General features: G+C 40.9%; 1 protein-coding gene across 1 annotated transcript; it reads left to right on the top strand.

The window, feature by feature from the left end:
• The first annotated feature begins 3,721 nt into the window (after positions 1-3,721).
• LOC107649753 (uncharacterized) lies at positions 3,722-9,863 on the top strand. Its single transcript, XM_016424674.2, has one exon. The coding sequence runs from the start codon at positions 5,313-5,315 to the stop codon at positions 9,408-9,410; it is 4,098 nt and encodes a 1,365-aa protein (XP_016280160.2). The 5' UTR covers positions 3,722-5,312; the 3' UTR covers positions 9,411-9,863.
• Positions 9,864-17,914: the final 8,051 nt, after the last annotated feature.

The raw sequence follows: 17,914 nt of genomic DNA, 5'->3' as shown, positions 1-17,914 counted from the left end.
AAATACCTTTTTATTTTCTTTTAAACCTTTTCCTTCCATCCTAGAATCAATCCTGTGTATTGATTCCAAGACAGAAGAGCAGTAAGGGTTAGGTAATGGAAATTAAAGCGACTTGCCCAGGATCACACAAATACGGGATATTGGAGGTCTGATTTGAACCCAGGACTTCCTGTCTCTAAGCCTGGTTCTTAATCCACGGAGCCACCTAGCTACCGACCTGAAATAAATTTTCAATGTTAAGTTATGATTGGAAACACTTTGAGTATACTATTATATTTTTAAGACATTATTTAGGGTCAAATCTGTATTAATATCAGAAACCGTTCATATCACCTAATTCCAAGCAATTATGTAGCAAAATGAGAGGACCACTAGAATTTCATACCCATCTATTTTTATATTTAAAGTAGGCAGTTAGATGGCTCAGTGGATAGAGAGGCACAGAGACGGGAGACCCGTGGGTTCAAATTTGACCTCAGATACTTCCTGGGCGAGTCACTTAACCCCCATTGTCTGGCTCTTAATGCCCTTCTGCCTTGGAACTAAAACACAAGATTGATTCTAAGGTGAAAGGTAAAGGTTTAAAAAAAGAGAAAGAAATAAACTCATAAGGTCATGGGGAGACAGTACCTAAGAGTTAAAAATAAAATAAAGTGAGTTTCAGGGCATAGAAAATTGACTGTTAATGGGTTAATTAGTCCTGGTGAATATTTACATGACAGGCACTCCCCCTTTTGTTTTTGTTTTGTTTTGTATATTGGCTCCAAAGCAGAAGAGTGGTAAGGGCTAGGCAATGGGGGTCAAGTGACTTAGGTGCCCCCTCTTTTGGAGCATGCTCTGACACCTAGAACCCTGGAACCTCTCCCGTGGTCATCAGGACCAGTGACGGAGCTTCCTCCAAAAGGGGAAGTGGGAAGGCACTGATCATCAATTTGTTAAGACAACCGAAACACATCAGTTCTGCAAATTGTCAGGCTGGTTATTTCAGTCATCTTAATGACTCAACTTGAGAAGTCCTTACTTAGGATGACTGAAATAACTGGATCAGCAAATGTCCCCAGGCACAGGACAGTTCACAAGGAGAGGGGGCACACGCTACTCGGCAGAGGAAGCCGCCACTCGCCACTCGCCACTCGGGACGATGCTGAGTTTGTCTTCCCAAATTGTTAGATGGTGCTCAGGGCAAGGCTATTCTCAGTCTTCCCATCTGTAAAATGGAAACGTGCCTGCCTCTATTAGCCCTTTTGGCAGATGAAATCATTGACCCATCTGATCCACTGGGGTTGGGAGTTACCAAGCGTCGTCCCAGTTGTACCCACTGACAACTGGGTGGCCCTGAGCAACCCTCTGGATTTCAGTCTCCTTATCTAGAACATGAATTGTTTGAACAAGAACTAACTTCTAGCCCTAAACTTTTCTGATATAAGATCTAGGATTAGCCTGAAACGCCTTCATTTTATGGTGGATGATTCAGAAGCCTATTCAACTAGTAAAGGGCTGCCTTCCTCATAATTCTCCTGGAGGTGAGATTTATTGGGGTTAAAGAGGATCTCACAGTGCTCCGTTGCAGGATTAGCATGTTACCGGACTCTGAAAGGAGATCCAGTATAGAATAAATCTCTTTTAGGCTTGTGTTGCACTTACTTTTAGCTCCCTATTAAAAGAGAGACTTATACCATACTTGGTTTAGCGGTGAGCTGGGAGGCACAGGTGCCATGGTCTTGTAAAAGTCATCCGTGTACTAAGGGACAAATGGTGCACCAAAGGCATAGTGTCACTCAACACTATAGAGTCTTAAATTTAGAAGAAACATCAGAGGGCGGATAATGCCACAGCGGATAGAGCCCCAGCCTGGATGTTGAGAGGACTTGGGTTCAAATCGGATCTCCTAGCTGTGTGACCCTGGACAAGTCACTTAACTCCATTTGTCGAGCCCTTGCTCTTCTGTCTTGGAGTTGTTACTAAGATAGAAAGTAAAGGGGTTTTGTGTGTGTGTGTGTTTTTAAGGGCACATCAAAAGCCAGGTCGTCCCAAATCTACTATAAACCATCCCTGACAAAGAGTCCCCCCTCCAGTGTATAGTAATAGAGAACTCTTAATTCCAACTGCAGTCTAATCCTTTTCAGAAAGGTTTAATTGTTAGAGAGCGTCCTCATATATTATGCTGAAACCTGCCTCCCTCTGACTTCTACTTATCACTCCTATGTAAGTTCTCTGAAGCCAAATAAAACAAATCGAGTGACTTTCTGGCATGACAACCTTTTAAAGGACTTAAAGATGGCAATTAGGATCCATTTCCACACTCTTCTAAGCTAGATTATTGTCATTCACTCATTTTTCAGTCGTGTCTGACGCTTCATGGTTCCAGTGAAGGTTTGCTCAGCAAAAATACCGGAATGGTTCACCATTTTCTTCTCCATTGAATTAATGTGCACAGAGGCTAAGCGACTCGACCAGGTCCCATAGCTAGTAACTGTCTGAGGCTAGATTTGAACACCTTCCCGCGTCTAGGCTTGGCACTCTCTCCACTGGGCCAGTAGGCTGCCCTTCTAAAGTGGATACCACAGTTAATAGACCCTATGAATATATATAAATTAAACATCTGCTTTCTCTCCTGAGTCTTTTCATCATGCCCGTGTGGCCCGGCATTGTCTAGTGTAGGGACGACGACTGCTCACCAGCCTCAGTTTACAACTCTGACGTCACAGATGCTTAGGATGAAGGCTCCCCAGGCATGTGACTGAGAGTCCATTCATTTCATTAGAAATGAGCACAATGCAGTCATTTCCCCAATAGTGTGGGTGATCGAAAGGTGATCTCTCTGGATCTGCACTGCTCACGCCTGCTGTGATTGTTTTTAGACCCACACTCGCGCCATTGGGATTACATCCCTCTTTTATGGCTTTTGCGTTGAGTTCACCCTTTTATTTAGTAAGTGATTCATCCCCGAGTTCTGTAAAGCTGCACCTGTTGGGGCTTTTTACAGGGCTGGATTCTATGGGACTGACTAAGCCTCTCTTTGGTCCTAACCTCACTAGCAGGGGAGTTGCACTGTATTTCCCAAAGATCCAAGAAAGCATGAGTACGCTAAAATGAATCACTGCTCAGATCTTCAGTTCTCTGATCAAGGATTCATTGATTTCCCTGGGGTAAGGGATTGTTCTTTGGGACTGCTTGATTCAGACTGTATCTCCAAAAGGATCAGGCAAAATAAAATCTGCTGACCCAAGGGGAGGTTCTATGATATAATTGTATATTTTGAAGCCGTACCTGGTTGACCAAAAAACCAGCTGCCATTTCTAATTCGGTATTTAATCCTATTCTCATCCTCCAGTGCTTACTGGAAATTCCAAGGCAGCAAGCACTCCTCATCCACTCAAAGGATTCACTATCATTCATTCTTCCTCCCACCTCCACCCCCCCCCCCAAATTACTCTCTAAAAAAAAAAAACCCTTCCCTTCTCCCTTAGAATCAATACTATATATTGGTTAGAAGGCAGAAAATCAGTAAGGGCTGGGCAATGGGGGTCTTGCCCAGGGTCACACAGCTAGGAAGTGTCTGAGGTCCAATTTGAACCCAAGACTTCCTGTCCTGGGTCTGGTTCTCAATCTACTGAGCTATCTAGCTTCCCCACCCCACCACCACCACCACCATTCACTCTTTTCCTCTTGCCTCTCTCCCTAAATTATAACAGAAATTGCTCAGTCACTTACTTGAACCCTTCTCCTCCTGTACCAAGGAATGTTGGAACTTCAAAACCAAAAAAATGTAGCTCTTCCGCACAAAAGGGCTAGAAACTCCTAGGTCAGGATATGATTAAATTGATTAGTTTTTCAGCCTGTTATGGTTCAGACCAACCATTTAATAATCCAGAAGAAAACACTTTTTTAGTGCCAGAAATACTATGGTCACAGAATTACAAAATCATAGAATTTAAGAGTGCAGGGGAACTCCTTTGCTGTCTTGTCCAGCATTCCAAAAGGATCCTCCATGATAATATATATAAGTGCTCATTCAATTAAGCCTTTAATGGCCTCAGTGTTGGGTTTGAATGCCATTGCAGGATTACTTTTCATTTAATCTGATTTACTGGTCCAGGATTAGGGACTTTCAATGCAAAGCTGTCAGGGAAACTCAAATACCTTTTTTCATACATTTCCATAGTACTTTTGATTTTTAATTGAGTTTTAAAAAGCAATTATAATTGATTTTGTGTAGCTTTCATAACCATATTTTGTGTGACCAGATATGATCATCCCAGTTTAACACATGAAGAAATTGAGGCATATAAAGTTATACGGCTTGTTTAGATTCACATACTCTTAACTTCTACATCCAGTAAGCTGCCAAGTTTTGATGAGGCTATTGCTAAAATATCCTTTATCCCCTCCTCTCTCATTACTTTTTTTTTCTCAGAGTCTATTCCCTTTTCTCTATTATTACATCAAATCCTTCTTATTTCTACTGCTCCTGCTCTAATAATAACATTGTCCCTGGCCTATTATATCATTGTATTTGCTTCTTAATTAGTCTTTTGACCCCCGCTTTGAATTTTCTCTTTTTTCAGTTTATTCCTCTCAGAGTAATCGTTTTAAGTACAAGGCTGATCATGTCACTCCTTCACTCAAAATCTTTCAAAGACTCCCTTTTACCTACTGAATAAAGCCCCAATGCCCTAGACGGGCATTCAAGGCTCCCCACTAAATTGTACCCCAGCTTTTTCTAACCTTACCTTACACTATTCTGCTCTAGACTATTTGTTGATGTCGGACAAGTTGCAGACTCTCTCTGGGCAGGAGAATCCTGATTCCCCAGGCTAAGTGGGCTCTATCTTCCTGCCATCATCTCTGTCCAAGACTAGTTCAGGGGGGGCTCAGTGGATGGAGAGCCAGGCCCAGAGATGGGAGGTCCTGGGTTCAAACCTGGATTCAGATACTTTCTAGACGGGAAATCCTGGGCAAGTCACTTAACCCCCATTGCCTAGCCCTTACTGCTCTTCTGTCTTAAGAGTTGTTAGTAGGACAGAAAGTAAAGGTTTTCCATGGAGTTGATTGCCTGCTCTGGGAAGGGGGTAGGGAAGAAGGGAGGGAAAGAAAAGGAATCATTTAAATGTGGAAAAAATATTTTTAAAATTAATTAATTTAATTTAAAAAGAGTAAAAAGGATTTTTACAAACAATATAAGGTGTAGGTTGGGAAAGTACAAATAAAACAGACTCACATAAGAAAAATGTTTTCTCTTTTGCAGCAATAAACGTGCCAAGGCTTGCGGGGATAGGACCCCGATTGATCCATTGACACTAAAAAAGAAGATGAACAGGATGACCTCTGATCCCGGGGTGTTTGCTATCCTCAGCAGCTTACTGCTCTATATCACAGAGCGTAGTGATGGGTCTCCCCAGGTACCCCCCAAGAAGGCCAAATGGGCAGAAAGCAAAGAGAACAAAAGAGACAGTGACCCAGAGCCCCAGGACCCCAACGGCTATCGGCGGCCCACCAAGTTCCAGCTTCTTCAGTCCAAGTTCATGAACCCGAACCGTGAACCCTACATCAAGAAGACCCGGGATGTGGGGAGACTCATATTTAAGGACAGACAAGGGCCCACCAGGAGTTTTGTGAGCACTACTATTAACAAGCTCCTCGAAAGAACCAAGGAGAAAGCAGGAGACCCCAAAAAGGCATCCTCCGGAGAGAGAGCCAGGTGGACTAACCCCACCGGGAAAAGCACGGTGAAAAACATCCTGAAGATGTTCCTGGCAGCGGAAGAGAAGGAAGCGAAGGAGAAGGAAATGAGGGAGAACCCTCCGGCCAGGAAGCAGAGAGCACCCAATGGGGCTTGGCCAAAGATCGTGGGCAAAAAGAACCCAGTCTTTTCCAAGCTCAAGGAGAAGTTTGAACAAAGTGGGACCCTTTGCTCAGAGGCAAACGTGTTGCTTCTGCGTAAGGAGGACCGGAAGAAAAAGATTCAGCAAAGGAAAAAAATCCACAAGCCAGAAATCCGGGTGCTCCGGCTGGCCACGATGGCGAGCACCCATATAAAGACCCCGCTGGTTCAAAGTGTGCTCTGCACGGCCGAGCCCATGCCCGCTCTCAGCCTGGCCACGGTCATCAGCAGCCCTTTCAGCTGGATGTCCCACAGCACTAAAATTAGTCGGTCTTCTTCTCGGACTGCTCCCAGGAGAGAAAGAAGTGAATCCTGCAGCCCCCCGCTGACTAGACCCGAGGAGCCCCGAATCCCCGGAAACCTGCTTCTAGGCACGGACAACAAAGGGCAGCTAGGAAGCGTGCCAGCTTTGGTGCCCAAGGGCAGGACTAGTCCAGGCTGCCCCGGCCCTTCGGAAATAGCTGCCTCGGGCGCTGGCACCGCTCTTCCTTCTAATCCAGGCTTCTCTCCTGCTTTGGGGGAAAACAAGAGCCCTCTCGCCTGCACTCCCCTCAGAGCTGCACCCAGCCCAAGCCAGCAAGAGGTGGATGGGTTAGCTGGACCTGGTAAGACTTTAGCCTTGAGCTCGGCAGAGAGTACTGCAGAGGGCTTATGGGAGGCCAGCCCACGGGGCGAGTTAGCTCGTTTCAGTGTCACTGAGGAGGACGGAGCACCCAGTAGCGTCCAGCGCGCGGGAGTGGGGGAAAAGCCCCAAATGACCCTGAGTGTCTGTAGTTCAGAGGAGGAAGCCGAAGTAATAAGCCCAGACTCAGAACGAGAGCCCCTATTTGCCATCCAGAAGTGTTTCGCAGAACAGAAAGCATCAGAAACTATTCCATCGTTTCACTCTCCCACCTTCCAGGCTTCTCGCAGCATCCAGTCTACAATTGACCCCCCACAAGTCACAATCCATCTGCCAGTTGTTTATAAAATGCCACATCCTCCTACCGCCCAACAAAGTGCTTCCATTTTGGAAGGCTGTCGTCCACGTGTGCCTGAAGAAAGGGCCCTGCTTGAAAATGAGCAACAATTATCCCTTATGGAATACAAAAATGATGACCAACACACAATTACACCCAGCCGGCTAGTTAAAAATCCAACTCAACTCTCTATTTCCTCCCAGCAAAGTGATCCAAACATCCGAGAACTACAAGCAGAGTCAATGGGTATAGCATTGAACGATGGAGTTAATTTAGACCCTGAGACCCCAGCTAACATCTGGAACCAGAAACTTCAAGAAAATGACCCCAGAGAAAAAAGCAAATCTGTCCCCCCTGTGTCTCTGCAGGATGATTTCATGAATCAGGAAAACAGTCTTGGAAGAAAGAATAGTATTTACCTTCACTCTGAGAAACATCAATTACGGGAATCAAACAAGAAGCCCGAGCTGAGAAATAGCGCTTCAGTGGAGAATAATAGTGTACTCAACACTGATATACATCCACTGCCATCCAGTGATTTAGTGAAGTCTGAAAGCCATGCTCAGAAGGGCAAGGAAGTCTTGTATAGCCAAGAAGGACCTGAAGTGCCTCCATTACAGGACTGTGCTCAGACCCTAAACATAACTAAGGGAAATGTTAATCATGCCGTTGGCAAGTACAAATTGAACTCATCAACTGACATGCCCCAACCTAGCAATGATGCCACCATGGAGAAGGCAGCCGTAGGGAACTGTAAGAAACAGCCGGGGCTGTCGCTAGGTGATACCCCAAACACAGAAGAAAATAATATTAAGGGAGAGATGAATAGCTTAAGCAGCTCCAATTATAAGGAGCCATCGACAAATTATTTTGTGGCACATGGAAATTATCTTGTAGAAGAGAATTGCTCTCATAAACCTGACAGGCACCAATTACTGGCGTCAAATGAACCAGCAAGGCATGGAAATGGTACATCAACAGAAAGGAGTCTTGTGAGTGACAATGGGAAGTCCCAAATGTCAGCACCTCGGTCCCTTATGACACCTGAAAATGCTTCTACAGAAGAGACTAGCCATCATAAGCTTGACTCACACCAATTATCTACTGTGAGTGAAAGGGCAAAGAGCAAAGCCCCTGGGACAGTGGAAAGGAACATCCTGGGTGATATTGAAAAGAACCAGATCCCAACATCAAGTTATTCCATGACACAGGAAAACAGCCCCACAATGAAGGGATGTGTCTTGGGTGACTCTGAAAAGAAACAAATTATATCAGATTATACCACAGCACTGGAAAACAGGTCAAAAATAGAAAGGGCTTCGTTGAGTGATCCTGAAAAAAACCAAATCCCAACATCCTGTAATTCCATGATTCAAGAAGATAATACAAGAAAGAATACTCATCCTCATTTTGGTAAGGAGCAGTTAACACCTAATGAGTGGGTGAAGGGGAAAAGCAGCACCGAATCAATAAGATTTTCCACTGGCACAGAGAAGAGCTTTGATGTGGAGGATTGTCAATCCCTGATAACAAAAGTGGGAGTGAAACATGTAAACGTTGATCCTGAAAAAAATAAAAATAACCTAGACAAGAATCAATTACCTCCGACCAAAATACTTTCAAAGCACAAACCCGAGATTCCAGAGAAAGATAACTCCAAGTTTAATTGTGAAGAATATCAACTAGCCCTGGAAAACTTGGAGATGCAGGGACATTCTATGATTCAAAAGAATACTAGTTTGAGTAATTTGAAGACATCCCAGGTGCCACCATCAAAAGATTCTAGGATGAAGGAAATCAAATCCACCGGCCAAAAAGCTACCTTAAGCATGGCTGAAGAACATCTGGTACAATCATCAAATGATTTGGTAGGAACTGAAAACTTTTCTGGGAAAACAAAGGATGCCTGCCAAAGCTTAGAGAAGGGCCAGGTACATTTGCCAAATGAGGCAGTAAAACATAAAAAGAGTCTGTTTCAGAAAGGTGGTGCCCAGGCAGAGAAGAACCAGAAAATGCCTCTAAAGAACGCAGAGAAGTCTTTTGGCAGCTCTTCTGGAGATCAAGAAAAGTCTACCTCAAAATTACATCCTAAGAATATGAAAACAAAAAACAACTTGGAGAAGACTGTTAACAATCCTATTGATAAAAAAGATACTTTCAATAGCAGTGAGAAATCTCAAAGACCATCAGTGAGTGATGTTAGGAAGAAAGAAAACCCAACCTCTAAGCCAAAAGGCACTCAGCAAATCATGAAAAGGGACAGCGTACCTTCCCCTGAACCTTTAGAGAGATCTGACTCTGTTCCTGTAGAAGGCAAAATACTGTGCCCTGATTCTGAGAAGTTTCAAATTCTATCACCCAGTGACCCAGAGAAGTATGAAAGCAATACTGAGGAAGAGAAGGAAATATGGGGCAAAAGAGATGAACCGAAAGAACCCAAGCAACAAGCCACTTTGGCATCCTTTTCGAAATACAAAGCCCAAAGCTTCAGTGACCAAGCTTCCTTTGATTTGTCATTTAAGCCCATGATCGTCAGAGCAAATGATACATTTAAGCCCCCTAAATGAGATAAAGGAGCACTTTTAATGTATCTTGGTATCAGCTCACTACCATTGTTTTATCAGATTTTTTTAGCATCTCTAAACTATTACAAGATCTTTTTCTGACATCCACAAGGGGAACTGCTTAATTTAGTGATGCTATTTCTTTCCCATTGTTTTACATGAAATGGATATTGAAGGGGTTGAGCCTTAACAGAATTTAATGATCAAGAGCTCTCTGACCAACGGAATGCATTATTAAGGAGGATGTGAAAAATCTTCTTCTGGAGAATTTTAAAGTGCTTTAAGCATCTAATAAGAACTTAAAATGTTTTGCTTTTAAGAACTACCACTCCCCAGATGCAGGGAAATATTCTGAAAAGTCATATTTCTATTCCTTCTAGCCATGGAAATACTCATAATCCAGAAAGAGTTAGAATTTTTCCTTCCTTCCTTCCTTCCTCCCTCCCTCCCTCCCTCCCTCCCTCCCTCCCTCCCTCCCTCCCTCCCTCCTTTCTTTCTTTCTTTCTTTCTTTCTTTCTTTCTTTCTTTCTTTCTTTCTTTCTTTCTTTCTTTCTTTCTTTCTTTCTTTCTTTCTTTCTTTCTTTCTTTCTTTCTTTCTTTCTTTCTTTCTTTCTTTCTTTCTTTCTTTCTTTCTTTCTTTCTTTCTTTCTTTCTTTCTTTCTCTCTCTTTTTTTAAAAAATCATGTTCATTGTTAAGATGTTCAGTTTGTATTTCAATCTCTGCTGTTGTAAAGCAGGGTAATCTCTTATTTTTAACTGCACCAGGAGGAAACCATCACAAGATGCCTCCTTGCCTCTCGAATGAGTTAAAGAGTGTTTGTGTTCTTCGGGGCATTTTCCCCATTTCCTTTGCAAAATAATTTGCAGACACAGATCTTTCCAGACCTACCTCAGTAGCTCCATCTTTAGACTCTAGAAACAGTTGGCTGCCTTATTAGGTACCCCAGAGAATATGGCCATTGGCGGGTGCCCCGATCTGTCTGACACAAAAAGGTGGGACAAAGCTATGTGTCGACCAAGAAGCTTCATGGCAAAATAAAAATCAATAATGGGAATGCATAGGTTTCCTTCTCCATATTGTCCAACTCGAGGCACTCCCCTTCCCCACCCCCACCCCTGAACACACATGTCATGAAAGAAAGGTAGAGAGCTTTAATTAGCGATGGTGGCTGTCCAAGATCCCTTGGCAAGCTTTTGCAAGCACAAACTTGGCCTGGTGCAAAGAAGGGCTCCTGTCAGGGCTGTGGGGACATACGTGGGTGTGTGTTTGGGAAGAAAGAGTACAAGCATTATTTTTCCCCTTATAGAGCCTATGTAGATAAGATTGCCTTAATGACATTTTTTCCTATTTTATTTTTTTACACGTCAATACAGTTTTTAATAATTATTTTCTGACATTTTGCAATCCAGGTTCTCTCCTTCCCTCCCACCCTTCTCCTCTCCCCAAGACGGCAGATAATGTGATTTAGGTTGTATATATTATATGATACATATTTCCATGTCTGTAATAATTTTTAATAGCAGCTTCTTCAACTCTTCTGTGTCCTGTCAGGCAAAAGATGCCACTAATACTAGAGATAGGAACTGGAAAGTCTTATCTTGCTGGTGTTTCCTTAAAAAGACACCCAAGTGTTTGGGACCGAGTTAGATGTGCAAATGTCACTGACACTTTCCAGGGGAGAGGCGAATTCCTCCCTGGCTGAGAATGATCCCTCGGAGCACACGTGGGTGACTTTTCCTGGCTCCGTGTTCACAGGGTTGAACTGTGCCGAGACTTGGTGATGTTTCCTGTCCTTTCTCAAGGCACCCACTTATAAAGAAGTTGTAAACATTTTTTAAATGCTGTTTTTGTATTATAGATTCTCTCCAGGGATGTTCAAGCCGTTTTGTTTTATTTTAAATTGTATATGTTCTTGCAGAGCAAACCTTTTCCAGTTAAACCTATTTTTTTAAGGGCAGTTAGTAAGGACTTGATTCATTAATAATTATCACTCATTACCCTCCACAGCAAGGATCTTGGCAGGTCTGATCTGTTCAGAAAAGGTCAGGCTGCTGCAGCAGCCAATTATAAAAAAATCCCATAATTCTTTTAAATGGCACTAAGCTTTGGAAAGTTACAGAGCTAATCAGGCGGTATAAAATTCATGCAAATGAGCTGCTCTCAGGCTGTGGGCCAGGGTTTCAGATTTTATTCCATTTGTAAGTTCTCCCCTTTTCCAACTATATAATTAATTTTTTTTAATCCTTACTTTCTGTCTTAGAATCAATACTGTGGGTTGGTTCCAAGACAGAAGAGCAGTAAGGGCTAGCAATGGGGGTTAAGTGACTTGCCCAGGGTCATGCAGTTTGGAAGTTTCTGAGGTCAGATTTGAACCCAGGATCTCCTGTCTCTATCCACTGACCCACCCAGCTAGCCTCTATGTAATTAATTTTTAAGTTCTGGAAATTGTAGATTTCTTTAGATGAAATAACTTTACCAGATGATAGATGAAATTAGGGAAAACTATAATAACAAAGAGCACTTAAACAGGATTTAGACTAGGGTTCCATCATTGATTCGCTGTGTGGTCAGCACCAAGTTGTTAACTTCTCTGAGCCTTAGTTTCCTCACCTGTAAAAATTAGAATAATTAAATGTTGGTTTAGTCTATGGCGGAATTATGAGGATCGAATGATCCAATATATGTATGAGCACTCTGAAAACTGTAAAGCCCTTCATAGTTATGATTCTTACTTAGTTCTTGTTATTAATAACTACTAGGTGATTATTGCTTCTAATGTCTCCTGAATACGCAGTTCTCCGACTTGGATACTTAGCAAGCTCACTCTCCCTCCTTTGGAAGGGTTGGGGACTTCTCCCATCTTGAAACATCTCGAGATGGTGCTCTAATGACTTCTAATTCACTGTTGCTGTGGAGTTGGAAGCTCTATCTCGCTCCCTCCCCTTTTATAATTCCCAAGTAGGGACCTACTTCTCACACAGTTCAGTTGCCTGGACAACAGGTAAGGGGTGGAACAGACTGCTCCATGGAGGGAATGGGAGCCAGTGGCAATGCTGCCGCAGGAAGAGTCAAATGGAGATGTTCCTTTCATAGGTTTCAGTTTGGTTTCTGGGGGATACAAAGGCTTGAGAAGCAAATGAGCTGAGCCCAGATTGCTTTTACAGAATCTCAGAACGTGAGAGTTCTCAGGAACTTTGTTTCAACCCATACACAAAAAGAATCCGTGCTAGAGCATCCTGGGCACGCCACCCTTCAGCCTCCGCCGAAGGGACCCTACCAGCTCCAGAGTACCCGTTCCACTTTTGCACAGCTCTATTGTCGGAAAACGTTTTCTGAACTCAAGCTGCAATTTGTCATGTTCTGGTAACGTCTACCCATTAATTATGTTTTCTTTAAAAACAATAAATCCTACTGTAGTGGCCTGGCACATAGTAGGTACTCCCTAACCACTGTTGTTGTTGATAATGATAAATATGGTAAAAAACTAGTTATTTTAAAGCTGCCCAAGGCCAAAAAGTAATCTAACTGCTCTTCATTCATGGAGATGACTATGTAGAAGAGCATTGGATTCCTTTCTTTGGCATTTGGGGCAACCAGAAATAGAGAAAATAAAAATATGCTAAAGCCTTTGGGTTTAAAAAAAAGAAATTTGTAAAAGAAGAAAAAAACAGTATTTTTATTTTTTTAAAAACCTTATCAAAAAAGTATTGTTTTTTTCAACCTTATCTTCCATTTTAGCATTGATACTAAGTATTGGATCTAAGGTAGAAGAGCAATAAGGTCTAGACAATTGGGGTTAAATAACTTGCCCAGGTCACCCAGATAAGGAAGTGTCTGAGAGCAGACTTGAACCCAGGACCTCCTGTCTCCAGGTCTGATGTTCTATCCACTGAGCCACCTAGCTACCCCAAAGAGATGGTTCTAATGATTGTACTACTAGGAAGGAAAAAGAAAACATTTGTTAAGCACCTACTCTGTGCTAAGTGTTTTACAAATATTATCTCATTTGATAAAAATTACCCTGGAAAGTAGCTGCTAATATTATCTCCATTTTACAGTTGAGGAAACCGAGGCAAACAGAGGTTAAATGACTTGCCCAGGGTCATACAACTAATATGTGAGGCAGCATTTCAACTCAGGTCTTGATTCTAGACCCTGAGCACTATCCACTGAGTTACCCAGCTGCTTAAGGTACCTATTAGTCTAGAAGATGATAGAATGCTTTTAGTCATCTAATATTAAGTAATGGAAAAAATAACCATTTTTCTCCTCCAGATTATCCCATTACAGAAGTTAGACAGTTAGTCTCTGTTAAAAGGATCCAGTAGCTACATGCCAAGCTTACCCGAGCCTGCCAACAAGCCCCACCTATCTGACTCTGGAGCCTACTTCTCCTAATATTGCTAAAGGTGCTGCAGTTTTGACTCCACCCAAGTTTTTAAATGCTGGATCCATCCTCGGTTAGGAAATAGAAGTCGTTCGATGAGTAATTTCCATGAGGCTTTTCTGTAGCATGGGTTCAAATTGCTAAAGATCAGTGATTGTTCAAAGTACTAAGCACTCAAAAAAGAAAAACTCATGTCTAACTACTATCGAAAAACTCTATGCAACGGGAGAATATACATTCTAAAAACTGCAATGTTACACGCGACTTCAGCATTATTTTTGGATCACGTGCTTATTTTGTACATACGTAGGGTAGCTTACTGAATTACACGTAGCACTTTAAAAAATAATGTCCTTTTTTACAGTTTGTAGATTTACCTAGAAACCCAAAATCTTAGGGAAAATATATACACATAATCTCAGAACCAATAATCTTTTCTGCAAATAAAATATTACTCTGAAAAAATGTTTTAAAAGTTGTTCTGAGGTAGTATTTTGGTCTGAATTATCAGAGATTCAGCAGTTTCTTGATCCCCTCCTGAAGGGTACTTTTTAAAAATAACATTTTTTAAAAATATTTTTCCAAGGTTACGTGACTCATGTTGGCTCCCTCTCCTCTTCCCTCCTCCCTCCCTGAGTTGACGAGCAGTTCCACTGGGTTATACATGTATTATCACTCAAAATCTATTTCCATTTTGTTCATTGTTGTAATAGAGTAATCTTTAAAACCAGACCCCAAATCGTATACCCATATAAATGAGTGATAAGTTGGGTTTTTCTTCTGCATTTCTACTCTCTTAGTTCTTTCTCATAAGTCCTGAAGGGCACTTTTGCTATTTAAATCACAATCTGGTTATTATTGTTGAACAACTACTATTATTTACTAACATTTCTCATTTGCTTGGTTTTAAATGATTTAAAAATGAGGGCTAATAAACACTCAATGAATATTGTTTGAATTCTCTCCTTGTTAACCTCATCTGGAGGAAAGTAAATACAAAGAAAAATAAATAAAGCATGTTGTATAGTGCGTTTCTTTACTTGACTTATATTTAAAAGATATACCCCACCCTCCACCCCAAAAGGATCCCCCATTTTACATAGTTATTGCCTAGATGGGTTTCTGGATCAAAAAAAGGTCACCGAGCATTGCAGCTGAGACTCAACAATAGTAGGAAGGTGCCATCTTGTGGAAAGTTTGAGATGGCTAGTTTTACATCAATTTAACCAAAATAGGGACAATTGATGGAGAGATTCTCCTGTGTTATCATGAAAGAATCTAAGAAGTTTTGTTACCCACATTGAAGTATTAAAAGATATTGCACCATTTGGGGATCCCAGAGACCCTTAGTTAAAAGTCATCCTTGAGATCCAAGATGGCGAGAAAGATGTCAAACAAAGCTGAGGATTTGGTATAATCCACTCTTGTTATGGTATTTATGGAGAGTAAACAGACCATTGAGCAGGACTTTCTTCTTGTGTTGAATCATCAGAGGATAGGAGTACATGAAGTGGAGGTTTTAGCTGTCAATCAGCATCTAGCAAGCCGGACAAGGTATGACAACCACTTAAAACCCTGACTTTAGCTCAGTTGGCCAATGGCATTGTAGTTGAGAAGGAAAAGATATGACCTTGTCCTCCTACACAAATATGACCTTGCCCTCCTCCTCGTTTTCTTCACTGGCTACACATTATGCCCTAATTCTGTAGGAAACAATGTTAGAATGAAATTCCTTCCCCAATGATGGAATACTATTATGCTCAAAGGAATAATAAAGTGGAGGAATTCCATGGAGACTGGAATGACCTCCAGGAAGTGATGCAGAGCGAGAGGAGCAGAACCAGGAGAACATTGTACACAGAGACTGATACACTGTGGTACAATCGAAGGTGATGGACTTCTCCATTAGTGGCAATGCAATGTCCCTGAACAATCTGCAGGGATCTAGGAGAAAAAACACTATCCACAAGCAGAGGACAAATTGTGGGAGTAAAAACACCGATGAAAAGCAACTGCCTGACTACAGGGGCTGAGAGGAAATGACTGAGGAGAGACTCTAAATGAACACTCTAGTGCAAATACCAACAACATGGAAATGGGTTCGAACCAAGAACACACGTGAAACCCAGTGGAATTGTGCACCAGCTATGGGAGAAGTGGTGGGAGGGGGGTGGGAGAAGAAAAGATAATGATCATTGTTTCCAATGAATAATGTTTGTAAATAACCAAATAAAATAATGTTTAAAAAGTAAAAAAAAAATAACAAATGCTTATTGATAGATCAACAGATTAAGCACTCTGATGGTTCCCACCCTATTCTTATCTTTCACTTATTGTTTCACTATTGACTATGTGAGTGGTGTTAAGGTAATATTCACTTGTGAGTTCTCTTGCTTTTTGGAATTTCATAAATTGATATTAAAAATTGATATAAAATAAAAAAATTAAATAAAAAAAAGAAATTCCTTCCCAAAGATAAAGAGATTTCCAAGAAAAAGATGTATTTTTCTTGCTGACACAGACCTGATTGGGATGTTGAACCAAGATTTCTGTCATGTAAAGACAACACCTAAATTAAGAGCAGAATAAGATATTTAGCTATCTGCCAGGGATGACTTACAGGCTCCAAAAAACCCATGGCAAAAGTGTCTTTTGCATCTATATGGAATAAAATTTCTATCAATAATGTCATTAATATAAGGAAGGCAAAAGTGTTGTCTCCAAGTATACAAGGAAAACGAATGTATCTTTAGACGTCTTCCATTAACAATGATTAGTTTCAGGTTAACTTATTGAGTCAGAGGTCCAGAAAGGAATAATGTGTAGTCCTAAAGACGTGATACGGAGAGAAAGTAAAGGGGAGAATTAATTGAAAGGCCGAGAATGAGGAATATTTGTAGCAAGATGGCTGAGAGACAAGTTATGTTTGCAAAATAACGAATCATTAAAATACCCAAAAAGTCTGGTGATATCACAACAAACCATAAAAAATAAAAAGAATTATCAAAACTTACTATGCATTGCTATGGGTTACCAAAGCTGAGCCATCAAAAGAAATGGAGGAATTCTTTTTTTAATGAAATATTCAAACTAATATTAAGACCAAATTGAAGTCCTAAATAATTCAGTCTCAGAAAAAGAAATAGAACTAGCTGTACTGGAACAATCAAAGGAAAAAAATTCCTATTCATGATAAATTCATAGGAGAATTCTGTCAAATTTCTCATGAATAATTAGTGCCAATACTATACAAATTATTCTCAAAATTGAGAAAGTAACCTACCAGATTCCTTTTATAGGACAAATATAGTCCTGATTTCTAAAACAAAAAATAATAAGGCATAGAAGAACTATGGAAGAATACCATCAATGATTATCTATTAAATTTTTTAGAATAAAATATCAAACAGACTACAACAATTTCATCCAAGAAATCAGTCATTATATCCAAGTTGAATTTCTAGCAAGGATGGAAAAGCTATCAGTATAATTAATAATACTTTAAAAAAATAATCCCAAACAACAGGATTATCTCAGAAGACATGGAAAAAGTGTTTGACAAAGTACAGCACTCATTTGTGCTAGAAACTCCACAAGGTATAAGCAGAGAAGGACCTTTTTTAATCCCATAAAAAGTTTTTCCCTAAAACAAAATTTCAGCATCATATACAAAGGGAATATACTAGAAGCTTTTCCAATATATACAAGAATATCCCAATATATACAAAGAGTAAAACAAGGATGTCATCTTTTTCACTGTTATTTGACATAGTTCTGAAAATGCTAGCAATGGCAATAAGACAAAAGAAAGAAAATAAGAGAAGAAATTAAGCTAAACCTTTTGCTAATGACATGGTAATTTGCTTTTAAAAATTCTAAAAAAACAACAAAGATATTAATTAATAATTGATAACCTTAGCAAAATTGAAAAGCTACCCAACAAACCCTCAAAAATCAATAGCATTGGGGACAGCTGGGTGGCTCAGTGAATTGAGAGCCAGGCTTAGAGGTCCTGGGTTCAAAACTAGCCTCAGACACTTCCTATCTATGTGACCCTAGGCAAGTCACTTAATCCTCATTGTCTAGCCTTTATTACTCTTCTGCCTTGGAATCAATTCC

This window comes from Monodelphis domestica, chromosome 8, assembly GCF_027887165.1.
Source record: "Monodelphis domestica isolate mMonDom1 chromosome 8, mMonDom1.pri, whole genome shotgun sequence".
NCBI classification, from domain to species: Eukaryota; Metazoa; Chordata; class Mammalia; order Didelphimorphia; family Didelphidae; genus Monodelphis; species Monodelphis domestica.
The sequence above is the reverse complement of the archived record's forward strand: the minus strand, read 5'-3'. Positions and strand labels throughout refer to the sequence as shown.

Coding starts and splice junctions, on each gene's coding strand:
- LOC107649753 (XM_016424674.2), top strand. CDS start 5,313: ATGAACAGGATGACCTCTGATCCCGGGGTGTTTGCTATCCTCAGCAGC.